The sequence below is a fragment of the Rousettus aegyptiacus genome, unplaced genomic scaffold, assembly GCF_014176215.1.
Source record: "Rousettus aegyptiacus isolate mRouAeg1 unplaced genomic scaffold, mRouAeg1.p scaffold_m13_p_3, whole genome shotgun sequence".
Lineage (NCBI taxonomy): Eukaryota > Metazoa > Chordata > Mammalia > Chiroptera > Pteropodidae > Rousettus > Rousettus aegyptiacus.
This window is the reverse complement of record NW_023416306.1, coordinates 125,202,221-125,219,375: the sequence shown is the minus strand read 5'-3', so window position 1 is coordinate 125,219,375 and position 17,155 is coordinate 125,202,221. Positions and strand designations below refer to the sequence as shown.

Genomic DNA, 17,155 nt, shown 5'->3' with positions numbered 1-17,155 from the left:
ACTGGTTAGAGTTTTCTGTAATTCCATTTTTTCTTAGAGTGCCTCTGTTCCTTTGTCATGATAAATATATTCAGACAACTGAGATCATAAAAGCTTTCGAAGCTTTTGGAGTACATGTACTAAATACAGCTAGGATGTACAAAAATTCTTCTACCTTTTATTCTGTTTGGAACACATTTTTATTTAAGAAGTCATTGTCATTCAGTTAATTAGTTGAAATGCTTTATTTCTTAAAGGTTTTTTTTTGCAATTAATTCAAATATTTTTATATTCCAAATCAGGTATTCTAGCCATAGAATTAAAACTCATTTTTTTCTGAGTATATTTTCTCTTAAATATACAAAGGAATATATTTTCATAGAGTATGTTGAAAGTTAGGAAAATCAAGGGTTCTGGTTCTGTCAGGTGCAGTGTTCAGAGTGTTATTTTGATAAAATCCAGTAGCTCTGATATGGCTTGAAAATATTTGCTCCTTTGGAGTATAATTGCAGGGAAAAAACTGTGGAATAGGTAAAAATTCACCATAACTACTTGAAATGGTTTTATACATAATCATCTTAGGTTCTGACAGTGAGGTAGCTGTATGGAGTGTCTTTGGGTCCAACATACATGAAAACACAGGATTGCCAGGGTTCACACAAGGAGGCAGTTTTTCAGGTTTCATTTCTGTGTCTGATTTTGAAGCTGAAGTATTTTTCTTGTCCTAAAATATAAACACATCAAATCATTCACAATTATAAAGTTCTGGGGGGGGGAACCCCAAACTATTACACTTAGCCCAAACTCTATCTTACACTATTTGTAAAAATTAACTTGAAATTAAAGACTTAAATATAAGACCTGAAACTGCAAAACTCTTAGGAAAAAATATAGAAAAAGCTCCTTGATATTGGTTTGGTGACATTTTTTTTTTGGCTATGACACCAAAAACATAAGCAACAAATGCAAAAATAAACAAGTGAGACTACATCAAACAAAAAAGCTTCCGCTCAGCAAAAGAAACATCAACAGAATAAGACAACCTACAGAATGGGAGAAAATGTTTGTAACCCAGATAATTGATAAGGTGTTAATATTAAAAAATACATGGAACTCATGCAACTCAATAGAAAAAAAAAATCTGATTTACAAATGGGCAGAGGACCTGAATAGACATTCTTCCAGAGAATACACACAGATGGCTAACAGATACATGAAAAAGGAAATGCAAATCAAACCACAATGAGATATCATCTCACACCTGTTAAAAGTGCTGTTATCAAAAAGTCCAGAGATAACAAGTGTTGGCCGGGATGTTAAAAAAAGGGAACCCTTGTTGGTGGGAATGTAAGTTGGTACAGCCACTGTGGAAAACAGTATGGAAGTTCCTTAAAAAAAAAAAAATTACAAAGAGAACTACCGTATGATCCAGCAATCTGTCCTGGACATATATTCAAAGGAAATGGAATGTTGGGGAGGAAAAATTTTCCTTTATTCGCCTAGGTTCTTCTGATTGGTCAAATAATCAAATTGACATGAGACAGATTAGCAGGAGAAAAATGAATTAAAGTTAACATGTATACCTGTGAGAGACCAAGGGAAAATGAGCAACTCTGAAATGGCAGGAGCCACCACCTGAAGTAATGATATCACCAGCTAAAGACAAAAGATGTTGGGGTGGGGAATCATTTATGGGAGAGGGAGGTGTAAGAAACTATGCTGTTTCTTAAAAAAAAAAAATCAGTCTAAAATAATTCTTATGCCAAAGAGACATATTTTCAGCAAATTTTGCTTCCTTATAGAAATCACTATGTCAAAGAGCTATCTGTATCCCCATGTTTATCACAGCATTATTTACTATAGCCAAAACACAGAAACAACCTGTGTCTATCGATGGATGAATAAAGAAAGAAAATATGGTATAAATACACAATAGAAAGAGAAAGAGAAATACTATATGATCTTACATATATTCGGAATCTGAAAGATAAAAAAGCCAGATGCATTAAAACAGTAGGATGTTAGTTGCCATGGGATGGGAGGGTGGCAGGGGGATGGAAAGATATTGGTCAAAGGGTACAAACTTTCAGTTATAAGTTCAGGTGATCTAATGTACAGCATGGTGACTGTAGTTAACAGTACTGTATTACATATTCAAAAGTTGCTAAGAAAGTAGATCTTAAATATTCTCACCAAAAAAAAAAAATTGTAACTATATGAGACGATGGAGGTGTTACCCAATATTGTAGTCATTTCGCAATATATTCATATATCAAATCATCATGTTGTACACCTTAAATAATTGTGTATATCAAGTATATTTCAATAAAGCTAGAAAAACAAAACAAAAAACTTAGCCCTGTCCACTCCACTTTTTCTGGAATCCTGTTCTTTTGAGGGCATTGAAGAGTAATTGTGGTAACTGCTATGAAAAAAAAAAGATTTATGAAAATATATAGGAGGTTCTAATCAAGTGTGGGGGTACTAAGGAAGGCCATTCTGGTTAAATGTCATTGAATCTAAGACTATAAGGCAAGGAAGAAAAAAATAGAGGAAGGGACAACAAAAAAGTATGGCAAGTCAAGTAGTTGAGATAATAGAGGGGCAGGTGTCAGATCCTTCAGAGAAGGTCTTCTTGACTATGTTAAAAACCTGGGTCTTCCCTAAAGCAAAGGAAACCTATTGAAGGGTTTTAAGAAGAAGCATGTCACGATGTAACAGTTTTTACTATGACTACTTGGGCTGCTGTCAGGGCCTTGAATGGAGATGGAAAGGAGATACAGCAGGCCCAGTGAAATTCAAGCTATTGGTCCCTAGATCACACTGTGAGCACAGTAAGCCTTCCTTTAACATTGTTGATAAGTTCTTGGAACTAAGGTAAAACCAATTTTATCATAGGCTAATTGACATAAACAGAAGTTAAGTTCCTAGGGCATCTCATTAACATTATTACAAAACGATGTTGTTCAAGGCCCTGCTGTACTGTGCTAACACATTCGTAATGAAAGATGTGGCTTAGTGGTGATCAGGAGGGGAGTTAGAGGCCTTTGGAGAGGTAGATTAAGGAATGTGGGGATATGGAGAGAAAGCCATGACACCTACATGGATTATGTAAGAACATGACAAGGAGACTAATTTGGAAACTTGTTCATATTTGTATTCCTTCTGGTGTAAGATTTATAAAAGTACATATTAGGTGTGACCAGTTTTGGGTTCTGTTATTGGTTAGATGGTTTTGTTTACTCATCTGAGGACTCCCATATCAAGGTTCTCCAAATATAGCAATAGGAACTAAGTGATTTTCAGTTATTCAAAAAGTGATTTTCAGTTATTCATGATAAGGCACCTGTGATAAGGCTTTTAATCAATGAACTTTGTGGTGTCCATGTAGGCAAAAAGTTTTGATAGTTAAAAAAAACAAAAACAAAAGTTTGGTAACTTCTATAATACTTAAGATCTAAGGCCTTCCAGATAAGAAATTATATTATTAAATCTAAATAACTTAATAATGGTTGTTAGGATACTGTAATGGACTTTTTAAGGTTGAACAAGTAGAAGATTGTTTATATTCATTAAAGTTCCTTTTCTATGAAGATATAGCAGATAGTCATTCTTGAAGCTGAGACCCTGTAAGACTTCTAAATCCTTAAAACTAGCAAGCCCATAATCTGTAAACATGTTTACAGAGCTGTTCTATCAAGCTTAAGTAAGGACAAAGCCCTTTTGAGTTTCAAATTTGGGTGAGATTAAATAGGTTCCTTTTTAGTGTATCCCAGCTCACCCAGAATTCCTGGGTTATTCTACCTAATGTCACAGCAAAGTTAAATTTCCCAGTGTCAGGAACCTATTTATTTGAAAGCTTGAGTTCAAATAATGTGAAGTATCTAGTCCACTTTTTCTTTTCCTTTGTTGAGATTTGAATGATTATCAGTACAGTCTTGGAGTAGTAGCACAAGGCAGGAACTGTGACCTAGGTTCCAGTCCTTTATCATCATTTCCCCTTTGCGTATCATCTGTAAAATTGGTTTTTAAAAAAATCTGCTATAGTTCCCGTTTGTGGAGAGAAAATGAAAGAAAATTGAACGTAATTGATAAATTGCTATATAAATGGTATCATTTTTTGCCATTTCTTTTTTACGGGTTTACATTAATGAATATGTAGGTTCTTCGCTCATAATCTTGTAGGAAACTGGCAAAACTTGAAGTAGAACTCATCAGATCTTGCTATTTATTATTTTTGACACTATTAACTTGTTTTAAATGTTAAGAGCACAGACACTGGATAGTAGTAAATCACTAGAATTCTATGGGATATCAACCAGTTAGCTCTTCTCAAAGTCTAGGTTTCCTCAGCACAGGGAAAGCTTCTTAGATGGAAAGTGGATGCCAGTGACTTGTGGGAAAAAATACAAACTCTAGTTTACTTTATAGACACCCAGGCAGATTGCCCAGGGCAACCTTAGCTACAGAGGGACTCCCTTTCATCAAATCACCCTCTACTGGCTCTAAAATTCTGATCCACTTTGGTGCAAAAAGTAATACACAGAACCAAATCTAGTCAAAACAGAAGACAACTTAGCTAATAAACTTCGTTGGTATAATTTTTACCACACATCTGGATGCATCTACCTAAATTTTTTTTAGATCTCCATGATGTTATGTTTGTAGACTTAGAAACAAAATACTCATTGCTTTTACTTTATGCCATAGGCCCTCACTGCAGCTTTATTTAGGTTTCACTCTTCAAACCTAATAATCTTAAAATGTGGAGTTCAAACTAGATAGAATTAAAAACCAAACAGCCCAATACAAAGGATTATTTAAAATTCCCTACCAGTTACACCTGAGGTCAGAAACTGTTTTTACTTAAGGATAAAAAGATTAAATGAAATTGTAAATGATTCTTTTTGGATTGACTGTCTTAAAATTAGCATGTTGAAAGTGCCTTGGAAAGAACAAAAATCTACAAAAAGCTAGTATTAACTTTCTTTCTTTCTTTTTTTGGTCTTAGCTTTCTTACTAATTTAATTTTAGGCTCTCCCAGAATTAGAGAAAGCCAGAGCACTTTGACTTTTCAAAGTCTTTTGGTACAAACACATATTTTTAAAAAGATAGATAAAAAGCACGCCACTGAGATCATAAAAATGTCCATTACAAAACTGTAATTATAAAATTAAAAATCATTTATCTTTTTTGGTGTTGTCACAGTTGACGTTAAACATAGTCCCATCTAAAGCAATAAAACCCAGAAGTCGAATTTTGAGGCACCTTTTTGTTTCTACTCAGACCCACCATCGTTGTTGGCTTTTTTTTCCCCACTACTTTCCTTTTTGTCATAATTGTGGGACAGAATTAAACCTTAACTTTCTACTGTTTCCATCAACAGTAGGTATAAGTGCACTATGTATATTTTTTCTTGCTTGTATTCATTTCTGAACAAGGTACAATGTAAACAAATATCAAATTAACAAGGTACGTTTTTCTTGTTCAAAACCATCATTTCAGAGTTTGCAATAGGATGAGTTGCATACAATCTCCAAACATCTTTATAAATTCAGAGGCATTTCTGGCTTAATGCAATAATGTACATTTGGATCTGTGTAGTCCAGTGGCCTAGAAAGGTGGTGTTTTTTGGGGGGTGAGATGGGGGATAGGAGTACAGGTGCCCCAAATTTAAAGCAAAGAATACCAGCATTCAAAAGCACCCAACCCTCTGCCCAAACCCACCCAGTCGTACTCGGTCATTCTCGGTATCTTCTTTATTCTTTCGGCCAACGCAGTCTTTTCCTGCAGCGGATGGCAAGAAGGCCAGCAAGCACCCACGATACGCAGCCTTTTTACTACACCCAATTAAAGCAGCAAAGAGAAGGTGAACCGTCAGCTAAATCAATATGTATAAACCAATCCGCATAATCTAGAGAGCAGTCCTCCCGGACGAAACCGAGAATCCTTTCTAGTGGTTGTAGTAGCCCGTCTCCATAACAACCGGCAGCGGTGCTTCTCCGCCTCTCCAGAGCCGGGGCCCGGATGTTGTGAGGCTCGCGGCCTCCTGGCCCAGCTTTCCGGCGGCAGGCTGCGCTTCTTTTTGGGAGTCGTAGTTCTTTCCTCCGCTGCTGCCAGATATAAAGCGCTGGCGAGACTACGAGTCCCAGCATGCGCTGCGGTGTCTCGCAGGCCGCCGCCTACCGGCTGCAGACACCTCCGAGCAGGTTGTTGTTTTTATGAGAGGCGTCACTGCGCTCGGTGCTGTGACCACAGCCACCGCGACAGTCAGTGCATTCGGGCGGAGGTAGCCCTACCCTTTCAGGTACGGCCCTGGACGGGTTTGGACCCTGGGAGAGGAATCGCGGCCACCTGTCGGGGCCCTGACTGCTAGCGGCGTAGCCGCTTGGCGGAGGCATTCGCGGGGTCTCCCCTGGAGCTAAAGCTACCAGGACCGAGGCTCGACTCCCGGCGCCTGAGGTGTGCGGCTGCACTGGTGCTCTCGCAACCGGAGTCCGCAGTCCGCTCGGTTGGAGTCGGCTCTTGAGGTGTCCGGTCTTGTGGTCCTGCAGCCTCTGACCCCCGCATGCAGACTCAAAGCGGTGCGCCAGGGGAGTGGGGGAGCTGACAGCCGCGGGGGTGGGGAGGGACCCTCGTTTTTTCACTGGGTTGGCTTGGGACTCTTCTCGGTCCTGATGATGAGACTCCATATGGTAAGATGTTACGTGCGTCACCTTGCCGGGTTTTCAACTGGCCCATCTTTTTTTTTTTTTTTTTTTTTTTTTTTTTTGGTGACGTTTGAGCCCCGTGATGCTAGGAATAGAAAGATGAAATATTAAATAATGCAGCTGAAAATTCTGCTCGTATATGCTATTGACTAAATCCCCTTCAATATTCTTCCCCCCCCCCCCTCCACCCTTTAGCGTCGGTTTTCCTGATCGATAAGTTCTCTGGAGCAGTTGTCCATACAGTTCCTTGTACGCGATACATGTTTCCCTTATTTAATGAATCTAACTCTTTGCCATTGAGAGCGCCAGTTTTAACGAACTCAGCCAGTTAAGGTACTTCATTGAATGGGTGAAATTTGCACTGCCTCATTCTAGCTTTACTAAAAAACAGAATGAAGTTTTATCGTAGCTAGAATAGGTAACTACAGGACTGCGAATTTTAGGAGATTTCTGTCTTCCAGTAAGTTACATCTCCTGGTTAGCTCATCATATCTTTGACTTAAGGTTTCAATCTTATTAGGCTCCAGGTTTCTCGAGAATATTTATCACAGCTTGGACGCTAGTATGAATTGTTTACTGTTTACTGAGCTTTGTTCCTAAAGAGGAAGGGACGAGAGGAAGTGGGGGTATTATTTTAATGGGGAGTTCATTTTTAACCCCTTACCCTAAGGAAGGGATTCTAATTAAAGAGAGTACTGAAAATCGTTCTCAGATAATGTTTAATGGTCGGAAAATGTTAATTTTAAAATTAAAACAGGTTAGTAAATAGTGTAATCCTAATTTTGTTGACTATAGAACTTAGAAGCAATCATATGACTTTGAAACAAGACTCAAATGATATTCACAGTTATAAAAGTTATTAGATGGTGAAACTATAAATGATTTTTTTCTTTTTACTTGCTGGTGTTTTCCAAATTTTCCATAGGAAAAAAACGTAATTTAAAAGATACAGGTGCTGCAGTTCCAGTTACAAAGACTCTTTAAACATTACTTTAAAAAGCAAATAAGCAACAACAGGAAAATAGGCAGAACCCCTTACTATGTCCACAAACTATATGAATAACCAATTTAGATGTAAATTAATTGTCAAGAATGGACAAGAATTTATTAGTTGAACTGGAAAGTTCAAAAACCACATATGATAATTCTTAGCATCTGTACATCTTACCTCATTTTGACCTGTTTTTTCACTTTGTACAGTAAAATCAAAGACAAAAGTGCTTAGCCTTCAGTTAAAGCAGTACAATCTTGATTATTCCTATAAATTCATCAGGTGACAATGTGGGGATGTTAATCTGTATATAATGTCTGTATATTGGATATAGCGAAATCTTTATTATTTGTAAATAGAGAAGTTAAACAACTATAAAATTAAGCATTTTAAGCGTGTTTCCATTGAGCCGCTTTGAGTCCTGTTTTATATGTTTGATATTTTGAATTTGATTTTTTTTTTTGCTTATTTCCTATTATGGATATGTTGGATATGGATAGGTAAGTAGCAGATTATTTAGCCCACATTTTGTTTTCTGTCATACAGAGAGGACCATGTTCTGTCATACAGAGAGGAACATGTTATCTTCCTTGGAGCTTTGCTTCTCTCCCCAAATTTTCATTTTTTCAATATTTTCTACCTTTTAATTTTGTATTTTTTTTGTGTACTGTGTTGACTCAATATCTTATTAGATATTTGGGTCCATTTACAGGGCATAAGAAACATTTATAATTAACATGTCTGAACTACTAACTTGGTCTGATTGACTAACCAGGTTTTGTAATTGTATTCTTATCCAAGTCGAATAAAGATTTTTTAAAATTAGGTATGAACTGCTAAGATCAAAACAGTAGCAGTTTCTGAATACATAAAGAAGTGGACACAGGAGCAAGGCCTGTTAAATTCAGGGTATTTAAAAACAGAAATTGCAGACTCATCTAACAATGCAGAACTACTAGAGGCTGAATTGTTTTTGTGTTTGTATGTGGTTAAGGTAAGGAAGTTGCCATATCGTAAGTGATAACTTACATTGTCAAGAATTTTCTTCCTGGCAGTTCTGCAGTTTTGACTAGATTAAAGCAATTAAAAAATATGTGTTAGTTTCTAAGGTCATGTTCAATATATTGTACCAGATAAACTTGGGAAAAAAATCTCAATGTTAGTTCCAAGATGAAATTTAGCCCTGTAATCTGGGGAGGACTGCAGCTAACTGATAAATTTCAGGAGTTTTTTTAAGGGCATTTAATGTGTGGAAACCTGTATAAAGGCCTATAGGGCTTTCTGAAGGAAGTATTACAAAATGAGTAAAGAGAGTTAAAAGATTTTCCTCTGTCATCACAGGAAGTCAAAATCTAATTTTTCTTTAGTATTTACCCATAACTCACTATCCTAATATGTTACTTCTGGTTCATGTTGCCAGCATGATGGAATGTAAAAAGAGCACTGGATTGAGAGCCAAGATGTTTAATTATGTAGGGCAAGTAGTATAATTCCCGAGTCTCTGTTGTTTACATTTGTGTTGTAAATAATAGCCAGTTGCCTTACTTCATGGGGTATGTGTGAAGATCAGTGAAAATGATATCAGTTTGTAAATGACAGTGACTCAGGCAAAGTATTATTGGCCTGCTTAAGTAATAGTTACATAAAACATACTATACATTTGAAGTATGATGACTTAAAAGTGACATACTTTTTGATGGGCAGTCTAATGGAGAAATGTCAAATGGGATCTTCATTTGATTCTTTGGTAGAGCTTTTGGCTTTTTTTGATTGAAGGAAACCTGGCCCCTCTCCTGACTGTGACTTTGCACTCTGTTGCTGCCTTAAAGGTCCTGAAAGTGCAGTGTGCTTTTTTGGTTGGACTTTTAATTTTGCTTTTGATTTGTTTTAATCCCACATCTAAAGTATAAAGAAGATCATCAGACTAACCTAACAGTAGAAGATGGATATTTTTAAAGTTTCAAAATGGTACTGTAAGTTGATTTCATGAACAAGTCTTCTGAGAAATACATTGCTTGTGTAAGCACTGATCTTTCAGTTTAAGAAATATCTTAGAGTTCAGACGCCTCCTTCTGGAGAAGTCAGCCCTGGCTTTTAAAGTTAGGTTGGCATATAGAAAGAATATTCAAGTAAAAAAGTCTTGAGGACTTTGTGAGAGTAAATATAAGTAAGCGAAAGTAAAAGCAAAGAAATATGTAATTTATCATGGGTTGGTAAGGCTGCTTATATGATTAGTTGCTAACTCAAGTAACATCTTTAATGTTTCTATCCACTATTACTACTATAAAGTAACAATGGATGGATATTTAATTATCTATTCTGTAATGAGGTATGCAAACTTAAAAAAAGGAAAACAATAAAAATGTATAAAATCCCTACTTTCCATCTTTCCATCTTTTTTTCCCCAAATGAAAAAGTTGAAGACAGTTGTAAAAAAAAAATTAGGGCGAATTATCTTTTTGTGAAAAGTATGTCTAAAATATAGATTATATGCTGAACGTATATTTTTTAACAAGTGAAAACAATTTTTTTTTTTGAGAATAGAAGGAAACAAAGAGCTAGAACCCAGTAGTTTTATTTATTTATCCATAACAGGGAAAAAGAGAGTACCAAGTACTTATGGTATCCAGGTGAGGGCTGAGTCAAGTTTATGTATTTGTTGGCTCTTTCAGGTTTTTCCAAAATTAAGATATAGTAGTTTTAGAAAGTCAAGATTTTTCTCAGAATAAGAATACCTGGTGAAAGGAATATTTCCATACTAACAGGTATCTTAATTTTCTCATAGCATTTTGGATTCATATTTTTTATTCACTTTATTTCAAACATTTTATCAAAGGTGTAACATCTTTTAGATTGAAGCAAAAGGGGGATACTTTTATCTTTAGATTGAATGAAAAGGGGATACTTTTATCTTCAAATATAGCAGTAATTGCTTTTGTTTCCCAATTTGAGGGCTGTTACATCATAGAAGGAAATGTGAAGAAATTGTGTATTGACTCACGTCCTGCAGAATTTATTTTCTAGATCAAAAAGTTTTTCTGTTGTATGTAACAGTATTGCTGCCTCTTTCTGGGCATGATTAAACTGAAATTACTATTCCTGTTCAAGATTTTTTTTTAGATACCTATCTTTTGTCATAGATTGCAGTATTTTAAATGAAATTCTACTCCATTAGAACTAGGAGAGCCTGCTTACTATGGATATGTTATTTTTGCATCCACTTACATGATGAATATAACCAGGAGGCAGGACAATCATACAACCCACATCTTGATGCCATAATTACTGCACTGTGGACTCATCAAAGCCATAAGTTATGCTGTCTTTTCTCTAGGGTCAGTTTTTCCACAGTAACCTTCTGATACCTCAGATAGTAAACATTTTAATATGACTCCCTTAAGTCCTTTAACTTGTCTTGAAGAAAGTGGTCATTTTTTTAATTATTATTTTTTACATTTTTATTTTTTCAATTATAGTTGACATAGAATATTATATTAGTTTCCGGTGTGTGGTTATTAGACATTTATAACTTACAAAGTGACTCTGATAAATTCAGTACCCATCTGACACCATACATAGTTATTACAATTCTACTGACTATATTCCCTATGTGGTACTCTACATCCCCATGACTATTATGTAACTACCAGTTTGTGTTTCTTAATCCCCTCCCACCTTCACTTATCCCCCCACCTCCTACTCCAGCAATCGTCAAAATGCTCTATATCTATGAGGTGGTTTCTGTTGCTTGTTAATCCTGTTCTCTAGATTCCACATATAAGTGAGATCATATGACATTTGTCTTTGTCTGACTTACTCCACTCAGCACAGTCAGTACTCTCTAGGTCCATCCATGTTGTTGCAGATGGCAAGATTTCATTCTTTTTATGGCTGAGTAATATTCCATTATATATATGTACTACCTCTGTCCATTATATCTTTTTATGTCAAGATATGTTGATCTACTTTATTTAATGGCCGCCGTAATTATAGATACTATATATTTTAATAAATTCACTCTTGGTAGATATTACACTCTAATTTTTTATTCTAAAATTGTTCAATTAGCCATTCTTATATATATGTATATATATTTTAATTCTCATGTGAGTGTTTCTGTCGATAAATTCATAGCAATGAAATGGAATTGATAGGTCACAGGATATCTGCCCGTAATAAAACTTGGTAGTTATTACAAAATTACTCAAAGGATAATAGTCTATATTTCTAATGTTTACAGTGCCTATTTTTCTGTATTTTATCTAATCTACTAAACTGCATAATCTTTGTTAGACATTAAAATTATTTTTCTCTGTATTTTCGGTAGAAGGTTGAGCATCTTTTTCTATTATAAGCCATTTTTGTCTTCTGTAATTGCTTACTCATGTTCTTTGCTAAATTTTCTATTGTGTTTTTAAACTTTTTTCTTGTTTATTGGTACGTTTTATTATTTTTAAAATTTTTATTATTATTATTTTTAACACCTACAGTACCTGGTGTTCCGAGGTGGTCTGCCATCCAAGTACTAACCAGACCCAACCCTGCTTAGCTTCCGAGATCAGACACATTCAGAGTGACATGGCTGTAGACTTATTTGTACATTTAAATGCTTTGAAAACTGTTATATGTCTCAGATATTTTCATTCGTATTTATTTATAGTGACTTTTGGCAAACAGCTTTTTGATTTTTATATGGTAAATTTTTTATGATTTTTAGGTTTTGTGTAAAGTTTAAAAATGACTTAAAAAAAATAGACTGTCTCTATCCCAGGATTATAAAACAATTTTGTTCTCTGTGAGCCCTTTCGTGTTTTCATTCTTTGAGCCATATTTTTACAAGATAGTCTTGAAGTTTTATGAAGCCTAATATTAATAATGCTGATCTTCCAAGGCATACGAGATGGCATCAATCTGAAAGTCTTTTGCAACACCACATTTCTGAAGTTTAATAAAGTTTAATTCCCGAGTGATGCAGGTTGGCAAAAAATTGATTCCTTTTTCCCTTGAGGAGGCAGGTGAGGAGAACAATGAAATTTGCTTTTTTCTTTTAACTCAAAAGCATTTTACATGAAAGTGGTCATTATCTTTCTGCTCTACCTTTCACATCAGCCATAGGAAGCAGTTGTGCTATGTTTTGAGTATCCAGGATGGCAGTCAGCACTTAGTTCTACATTCAAAATTGTTTATCAAATCTTTTGTTTCTGAATGTTGTTTGGAAAGCAACTTAGTTTGTCCTTTGGTTGGAGAAAGTATGTCGCAAGATTTATCTGTTGTAGCAGTTAAAAAGCCTCAATCTTTTAAACTCATTTTAACTCAGTTTTTTTTTCAAATTAAGGGCTTACCTAACTATTTTAGCCACTAAGCCTGGAATCAACTTCCCTAGGGTAGTACTTTTGTTTTGCACAGCATAAACGCCTGTGCCTAGTGGATACAGGCACTCCTAAGCTAGGTTTATTTATTACCAGAGTTTGGGGACTGGAATAAGTTTGACTTTGTAGACGATTTAAAAAAAGTATAAACTGACCCTTCACTTAAGATCAGAAGACTATTAGGAAAAAAGAAAACAATACAGTGGAAGGATCTTCCCACAATGAACAGGATTGAAGACCTCTTAATTCCAGAAAGAGATACATTTCTCACCATTTAACTCCAGAAGTATTTATGTCAAAATACTTTTCGAAATGTGGTTTTGTGCCAAATTACCATAAAGCATAGTGACAAAAAATATTACTTAGTTTTAGATGACTTTTTTCCTGCATCTAAATTTCATCATGACGAAAACCCATCAACAACTTAAACATCCATTAATGTGGAAATAAACTATGATAAATATAATAATGTATTATGTAGTCATTAAAATCATTTGAATAATTTTTTAAAAATTTTGTTAAACAGTTAAGTGGTAAATGTAAGGTAGAAAATTTGTTGACCATCCACCCCACCCCCCTGATGTTTGGAAGACTATATTTCAGGTGCATTTAAATAAAATTTGCAGCAAATATAAACTGTACTCTCGCTACTGAGGAGGACTTACTTCACCCATGTTTTTGGTTGCCTTTGTACATGCACTTCCTTTCGCCTGAAATACCCTCTCTACTTTTATCATCCGAATGTTTTATTTCTATTCGTACTCACTTTACATGTTGCCTTATCCTTGAAATTCATTTTGAGCCCTAAAAGATAATTAAAATAAAAGGATTTAAAACAGTGCCATATAGTTGGTGCTTAATAAACATTTGTTGAATGAATATGAATGAAGGAATTTATCTTGTTGCCAGAAGGGTTGGAACAGTATAGAGGTAGATAAAATGCAACAAGGTAATAAAAGTAAAAGAGAAAAATGCAACGAGGGGAAAGTAGAGGTAGAAATTATAAAATGGAACCAAGAATGAAGATATTACTCTACAGAAAATATACGCTATGATTTTTTAAGTGACTTTTAATGTGCATAAGTGGCATCACAACAAAGCAAAGTTTAGGTGGGGGATAAGGTTAAGGTGTGGGGCTTTAATTAGAATTGGCATTCAATATTATTTTATTCCAGCATTTACTTATTACTACTTTGGTAGTTACAAAGTAGTCACAGACATGTAAAGTATATAGCATAGGGAATATAGTCAATAATATTCTAATAACTATGTATACTGCCAGGTGGGTACTAGACTAATCAAGGGGATCACTTTCTAAATTATGTAAATGTCTAACCACTATGCTGTATATCTGAAACTGATATAATATTGAATGCCAACTCTAATTGGAAAAAAAAAAGAAGACAAATGCTATAGATTCAGGGGAAAGAGATATATATCAGTGTGTCAGAAACAGCAGCCTATGAAAACTTCTTGGATGAGGGCTAATCCTCAAAAACAGAAATCAGAAGAAAGGAAGAAGAGCATTTCAGGAAGTGTTATTTGATTAAGTGAAAGCATGTAGGTAGGGCTGACCATTCTGTGTTCAGAAAACACAAGGCAAGTAGATTACTTTGACCAGGTGAGATAGTTCAGGAGAAAAGCTAATCAGTTACAAGCTAGATTAGAGCCAGATAGTGGCAACTTTTGATTGTCACCCTAAGGAATTTGACTTCATTGTACAGAATACTTACTCTCAAGGTTAAGGGGCAATTTTTGAATGGGAAGAGAAAAATATCCTAGCACTTGGAAATAAGGAAACAAGTATTGTATGTAACCGGCAATCAATTTTATCTGCCTATATGTAAGTGCTTAAGGTGGTTGGTTAAGGAAGGACCAAAGAAAAAGTTGAAAAATGGTACTATAGAAAGTAATGAATAACCAGTAATTAAAACAACATTGTATTTGGTATAGGAATATAGATCTGTAGGAACAGAATGGCATCTACAGAAACTGATTCATAAATGTATGGGACCGTATATGACAAAAAGTAGCATTTTAGATATTCAATAATCAGGATAATTTCTGCCTCACACCAAAGGGGAGAAAGTCCAGATGGATAAAACATCTAAATGTAAAAACCATAACTCTGAAAAAATTTTAGAAAATATGAGAATAATTTTATACTCTTGGAAATAGGAAAGGCTATCTAAAAGCAAGATATAAAATATAGATACTATAGGACGTGGTTCCATAGTGTAATGGTTAGCATGTCTGATTTACAAGCAGAAGATTCTGGATTCGTGCCCCAGTGGAGCCATGGTCCGTGGTCTCTGGCCCTGCCACCCTGAACAAGTCTGATATCTGTCTTGGAAGATATGCAGGGTCAGGCCTGGTTAGTACTTGGATGGGAGATCACCTAGGAAGACCAGGTGCTATAGGCATAAATAATAATAAGTTAAAAAATAGGTAGATACTATAAAGGATACCCTATTCATCCTTTATATTTGACTGCATAAAATTAATATCTATGATAGAAGATACTTTTTTATTTTTTTGCTTAGAGATCATCAGAAATTAAAGACGGTTATTACTTTGTTGGTGAGGCTGTGGAGAAATAGGTACCATCATATGTTGGTAGGCCTCCCCTGACAACCTTACTTAAAATTCTAATCCCTAACTCCACTCCCTGTGTTCAGGTTTTCCCCTCCTTACTTTATTTTTCTCCACAGCACTTGCCACTGACTTACTACATATTCTGCTTATTTGTATTACTGTCCCTTACTAGAATATAAGCCCTTCAAGGGGTGGTTCAGCCTCACCCTGGTACTATGTCCTCAGCACTTGGAATAGTTCATGGCACGTAGTAGGAGTATATATTGAATGAATGAATGAATGTAATGTTTAGGTTCCAGATCAAGATAGGCTTATTTAAAATATTTAAAATATTTATGCAAGGTGGTTTATTGGCCAAAAAAAATGAGTATAAAGAGTATATAGGACATTTTAAGTTTTCATTAGTTGGGATCTTGAATCCTCTTCACTTTCTCAAGTGAAGTCTAAATGAAAGTAGGCATTTTCATATTTTTGGAAGGAGATGAAAGTTTCAGAACCTTTGAAAAGCGTTATAGAAATAGGTTCTTGAAAGCTATCAAGATGGACTTGCATCTTTGATCACATTTATAGTACAGCAAAAGTTTTGGAACTGCTGACAGCCCATTGGTTGGCTTACATTGGAATTATAGACATGTGGGAGAATAATGCCCCCATTCTTCTTCATCATGTCTAATTCTAGAAGATACAGTGATGGAAACCTTACCTTTCCACAGTAAAATGTAGCTACTCAGGAATGATGAGGGGCACCATCATATCAGGTAACATTCACTTAGGTTGTACTTTATAGGTAAAATTAATGTTGTTGCTGTGTTATTAGTTTTGCCATCTGCCACCTAAAGTGTTTTAAAATTGCATCTTTGGCCCTAACGGTCCCCCTAAATTCAGTCTCCAGCTGCCTACTTGTAATGTCCACTTGGATGTGATAATAGCTATCTCAAATTTAACATGCCCCAAACTGGTTTACCAATTTTCCACTTATAACTTACTGCTTTTGAAGTCTTTCTGTCTCAGTTTTTTTATTTGGTTAGTCAAGGAGTTATCCCTTGTACCCCTTATTCAATATTAGGAAGTTCTATTGATGCTACATTCAGAATATATATATATATATATATATATATTCTGTCCATTTCTCACTGCCTTCCCTGCTGCTACCCTGGTCCAAACCACCATCATCTCTCACCTAGATTACTGTAGTAGCTTTGCAAATGGGCTTCCTGCTTCTATCTTTGCCCTCTCACAGTACTGTCTCAGTAAGGCAGCCAGAGTGACCATTTATTCCTTTCTTCAAAATTCTTCTGTGACTTCATTTCACTCAGAGTAAAAATCTAATCTCTTAGGATCTGTAAGGCCTTAAATGATCTGTTCCCCACCCTATTATCTGTCCCTCCTCATCCCTTCCTACTAGGCCACTCCTCCCTACATACACTGGCCCCCTATCTGCTGAAGAATGTGTGATTATACTATTGTAGAATTGGTCTTTCTACCATCGGTAGCTTTATAAACAAAGTGAG

At 35.5% G+C, this 17,155-nt stretch overlaps 2 protein-coding genes across 6 annotated transcripts in view; one reads left to right on the top strand and one right to left on the bottom strand.

Moving 5' to 3' along the window:
• Positions 1-208: 208 nt before the first annotated feature.
• On the bottom strand, positions 209-6,116 carry CUNH15orf65 (chromosome unknown C15orf65 homolog). Its single transcript, XM_016158254.2, has 2 exons — positions 5,707-6,116; positions 209-703 (listed from the first exon to the last, which is right to left on the bottom strand). Exons 1-2 carry the CDS (start codon positions 5,722-5,724, stop codon positions 356-358), a joined length of 366 nt encoding a protein of 121 aa, XP_016013740.1. The 5' UTR covers positions 5,725-6,116; the 3' UTR covers positions 209-355.
• A 32-nt stretch (positions 6,117-6,148) lies between these two features.
• Positions 6,149-17,155, top strand: part of CCPG1 (cell cycle progression 1) — a 53,806-nt gene continuing 42,799 nt past the window's right edge. For 4 of the 5 annotated variants that reach the window (XM_016158192.2, XM_016158203.2, XM_016158198.2 and 1 more), the window contains exon 1: positions 6,149-6,286. The gene's annotated coding sequence lies outside the window, so the exon portion shown is untranslated. Of the gene's footprint in view, positions 6,287-6,454; positions 6,564-17,155 lie in introns of those variants that run through there. The other variant, XM_016158185.2, reaches the window with a different exon arrangement.